This window comes from Arachis ipaensis, chromosome B05, assembly GCF_000816755.2.
Source record: "Arachis ipaensis cultivar K30076 chromosome B05, Araip1.1, whole genome shotgun sequence".
Taxonomy (NCBI): domain Eukaryota; kingdom Viridiplantae; phylum Streptophyta; class Magnoliopsida; order Fabales; family Fabaceae; genus Arachis; species Arachis ipaensis.
The window spans coordinates 103,180,713-103,186,058 of NC_029789.2; the positions used below are offsets into that span (position 1 = coordinate 103,180,713).

The 5,346-nt window shown below is 39.0% G+C and overlaps 1 protein-coding gene across 1 annotated transcript; it reads left to right on the forward strand.

Moving 5' to 3' along the window:
• Positions 4,326 to 4,971, forward strand: LOC107640817. The gene is made up of 2 exons (XM_016344316.1): positions 4,326 to 4,452; positions 4,694 to 4,971. Exons 1-2 carry the CDS (start codon positions 4,326 to 4,328, stop codon positions 4,969 to 4,971), a joined length of 405 nt encoding a protein of 134 aa, XP_016199802.1.

The following is a 5,346-nucleotide window of genomic DNA, read 5'->3' on the forward strand; positions in this document are numbered from 1 at the left end:
ATTTTTAGTAGGATCAACACAAGGAGAGTGAATTGCATGGGCTTTATCTTCGGCTACAGTGAATTACCATGAGCTAACTTAATGAGAGGACATGAGTTAATCACTTACAGCTTTGCCATAGAACGAATCATTCATTATTGAAGTAATCAGTAAGAAAAGTTAATCCAGAAAGATAACCAAAGCCTTAACTGATTTTTCATAATTGTTTCTCTACTATTTCTTTATTGCTTTCTTAATTATTTTATGCATATTCAACAACAACTACCTTTTCTATTCGCCTGACTAAGATTTGCAAGATAACCATTGCTTGCTCAATTCGACAATCCTCGTGGGATCGACCCTCACTCACCTGAGGTATTATTTGGATGACCCGGTGCACTTACCGGTTCAGCTGTGGGAAATTTGATTTTTCCGCACCATGATCCCAAAAGCAAAAGAGTATGCTTAAGAACTCTGGGCACCACTGACTGAAAATTTAAGCAAAGTTAAATTCGAATCCAAAGGGTTTCCCCAGTTAAGTGCATGTGGCGTTTATGTATCCGGTGATAATACGGGAAAACATAACGCTTAGAGTCACGGCTAGGCTAAAAAATGTGAAAAGTTCCAAAAGAAGCTATTTTCAAGAATCAAGAAGAGATAAACTAAGAGAATCAATAGTGTCATCCGGATTCTAGTTCCAAGGGATGTCAATCTTTTTGAACTTCAAAAGAAATTGAGATGCCAAGACTATTCAGAAGTAAAGAAGCCATTTGCCCTACTCAGTATTTGGAACTGAGCTTCATTGAAAAACTTTATGACTTATTGTATCTTCCTCTTTTTTTGGTCCTACTTTTTTTTGGTTGCTTGAGGACAAGTAATAGTTTAAGTTTGGTATTCTGATGAGCGGATATTTTATACGCTTCTTGATGCTATTTTCCTAGTGTCTTAGTATATTTTGTTAAGTTTTATTAGGTTTTAGTAGGTTTTAATGAAAAATTCACTTTTTGGATACTAATTTGAATTTTTATGTTTTTCTTATGAATTTAGGTGAATTTTGGATGAATTTGGTAAGTTTTGGCAAAGGTCTGATTCAGAGGTAAGGAAAGCATAGCAGATGTTGTCAAATTCTGACCTCCATACATTCAAGCGACCATTTATGGAGCTATAGAGGTCCAAATGACACGTTCGCTATGGCGTTGGAAAACTAACTTCTAGGGCTTTCCAGCAATATATAATGGTCTATACTTTTCTTTAGATTGGACTGCCCAAAATGGGCGTTGAACGCCCAAACTACCCCCCTTTTCGGCGTTCAACGCCCCAAGAGGAATGAAGCCAGCATTGAACACCCAAATCCAGCGTTCAACGCCACAAGAGGAGCAAGGAAGCAGCATATTTACTCCCTAGTAGGTGTCCAATGCCCACTCCCTCAAGTTAGACGCCAAGCTCAGCCCAAAACACTCACCAAGTGGGCCCAGAAGTGGATTTTCGCACCTTTATGCTTATTCTAGTTCACTTTTGTAATTTTTAATTATTAGATTAGTATATATAGGTGAAGATCACCTACCTTTAGGATCTTCAACCCCTCAGAAAATATCACACATTACTTTCTGTACTGTATGAGCAACTAAACCTCCTAAGTTGAGGTTAGGAGCTCTGCTGATTCTTATAGATTAATACAATTACTTTTCTATTTCAATCTATGTTTGATTCTATTCTATGATGCATTGTCACTCTTCATCCTTATGAACTTGGGGTGGAACAAAAGTATGACTCCCTGTTCTACATGAGTTCTTTACAAGTCCTGACCTGGATAGTATTGAGCTATAGCTTGAGAGTGCATCACGGGTTCCAACAAGTTACTTGGGCTAATTGGGATATGTGACATAAAATCCCGTTAGTCAGGGGTAATTGAGGTTCTTGTGGCTCTAAGGGCTAGAATCATAAAGCATCATACTCTGATCTGGAAGATTTGACCTTGTCTATGGCGTTTTGAGTAGGATCATCAGGTGATTGAATTGGGTGCGCTTCACCCTCTCCCAAATTGATCTAGCATGTTCAGGTGTTTGATTTGGACCTGAAGAGATTAATGACCACGACCAATGGCTTAATCACTTACAGCCTTACCATTGAAGGAATCATTCATCATTGGAGTAGTTAGTATGACGTGTTGATCCAGAAGAATAAGCATCTCTGAAGCCTTAATTGATATCTCATTACTGTTTCTACGTTTTATTAATATTGCTTGTTTATGTGCCTACAACCATCAACAACTATCTTTCTATTCGCCTGACTAAGATCTGCAGGATAACCACAGCTTGCTCAATTCGGCAATCCTCGTGGGATTCGATCCTCACTCACCTGAGGTATTACTTGGACGACTCGATGCACTTTCCGGTTCAGTTGTGCGAGTCACAAATTCGCGCACCAGTTTTTCAATCAGCATAAATTTGACAGATCTAATTTTATTATGAAACAAAAATAAAATTTTCACAATAATTATCAAACCTCAACTTTCGAAACAATTTAATTACCACAAAAGCTCTAAACTAGCCTCAACAACATCGTAACGCCTCTCAACACATCAATCCATAATCATCAAATTCCCCAAACGTACATCATCAAACACCACAGAACATATTATTCTACCACCATCAACATTACTCATACCAATAATCATCAACTCAAGTATTCCACACCAAATCAACATAATATGCAATAATACAAGGTTCAACCTATCCTAGGTCATCTAGCCTAAGTTTTCACAACACATTATATTTTAATTATGAGAAACTGAAACCATACCTTGGCCGATTCTCTGATAAACTTATAACACCTCAAGCATTTCCCACACCACAAGCTATCAACCACAGCCCCTCACCAACGAACTCTAACTTCCAAAATTGATCTTAAGCTTCCATCATCCTCAAATGAGTTCTAATTTCAAAGGTTCGACCTCCAATTTGATTTTACACCAACAATATTCAATCTAATCCACGTATATCAACAAAACCCGCAAGCTAATTCAAACCTAAACACCGGAATTAAATAATTTTTAACATAATTGTTCATCAAATTTTGATATTGGGAAGAAGAAGGTTGAGGAACAAAATGTGGTTTTCTCACCTAATTAGGTACTGGGCTTTGTAGAGCTCGACGCTGCGGTCGCGTGGCCACAAACCGTGCAGTGACCGGAGCTTCAAATCAAAAGTTATCTTGATTTGAAATTATCTTGTATCTATGATCCATTTTCTTATCTTTACACATTTGTTTATCGTGTTTAACGCTTCGCGCTTTTGTATCTCTATTTTCTGAGTCTTTGAGCTATATTCCTTCATCAGACTTCTAGTATTATTATTTTCTTCCGTATATATTATTGTATGAGCTTTAGAACTATCGTGGCACTTTGTTATCCTTTGCTCTATAGCTAGAGGTAAGGCTTAGGGTAATAGGGTGTTACACTTAGTGGTATTAGAGCAGTTCATCCTCGTGAGCCTGAGGGATGGACCGATTGTGCTTCATTGCATACTTTGGGTCATTTTTCTTTCATGCTATTTATGATATCTATTTGATATGGATAACATGCTTGTTTGTGAGTGCCTTTTGGGATAATTGAAGCATTTTCCATGAGATATTGAGATTGATCACCTTGATATTGATTGTTTGGTGTAGACAGAACCTTGAATGGTAACTCGCGGATAAGGTCGGACACGTACACGGAGAGATTATGAGGATAACCAATCCGCTAATGACCATGATGAGTTTATAGCGGCGATGACTAACCTAGCAAACTCGATGCAAGCGCGTACGGTTGCCACTACGCAAGCTATGGAGAGGTTAGGGCAGCCAACGAGAAATGGAAATGGAGAAGGGACCGGAAACAACTTAGGAGGTGCTCCAATGACACTAGCTTCTTTCTTAAAAGTTAACCCACCGAACTTCAGAGGGATGACAAATTCTACTGAAGTAGATAACTGGTTCCAAGCCATGGAGCGTGCCTTAGAGACTCAGCATGTCCTAGATAATTAATTCGTAGGGTTTGCGGCTTATCAGCTGATGGGAGAGGCTCAACATTGGTGGCAGGGAGAATGCCAACCGCTGCAACTTCTGAATACATATATTCCCTGGGATTTATTTTAGACAACTTTCTACAAGAAATATTTTTCGGAGTCAGTAAAGGAGGCTAGAGAGTTTGAGCTTATGTAGCTGAAGCAAGGTTCGATGTTTGTAGCCAAGTATACTAGTAAGTTAGAGAAACTCTATAGGTTCTCAAGGGTATGTTAGGGAGCCCCTGAGTCCTATGAGGGTTGGAAGTGCATAAGTACCAGGGAGGTATTCGGGAGAACATTATGAGTGTTGTGGCTCCATTGGAGATACGGATATTTTTTGAGTTAGTGAACAAGGAAAGGGTTGTTGAGGATTGTGCTAAGAAAGTGCCGTTGGCAAGGGATACTCGTGGAGGCAACAACAACAGAGGTTGTAGAAAGCATTTTCAACCTAGAGTCCATAACTTTAAAAGGGGTGGACACGCATCTTAATACCCCCAAGGTCAAGGAAACTTTAAGAGAACTAACTATGATCAATTTTCATCAGGCGAAAAGAAGAGGTAAACAAAGTAAAACTTTTTTGGATTTACCTTGTGATTGTTGTGGACATTTTCATCCTTATGATTCGTGCAAGCTGGGTATAAGTGGATGCTTTACATGTGGATTGCCAGGACACATGTCAAGGGATTGCCCTAGGGGGAGAAACCAGAATGAGGGTCGGAACCAACAACAAGGCCGAGTATTTACTGTGAATGCCAATGATGCTGGTAAGTTGGATCCTCTGATGAGAGGTAAATGTTTAATTGGTGACAAAACATTGATGGCTTTGTATGATACGGGAGCTTCACATTCATTCATTGCATTTGATAAGGCTGCTGAACTAGGGTTGAAAATCTCATATTTAACTTTCGACTTGCATGTGCATACCCCGTCTCAGACAGTTGTATGACTTAATTTGTTTGCCGATGGTTGGGCTGGAGATGATTTTGGGATTTGATTGGTTGTCAAAGAATTGAGTGATGTTGGATTGTTTTGAGCAATCTATTCGCTTTATGTCAGAAAAGAAAGAGGAGCAGTTGTGGCTGAGGGTGATGGGTTGAAACCGAAATTCCAACACCTAAAACTCACCGGCAAGTGTACCGGATCGCATCAAGTAGTAAAAATCACTTAGAATGAGGTCGATCCCACAGGGATTGATGGATCAAGCAACTTTAGTGGGTGATTAGTTTAGTCAAGCTAACATTGAAGTGAAATTGGATGAAATTGAAGCAACAGAAAGTAAATTGACAAGAATTGTAAATGACAGAATGTAAATAGCAGAAAA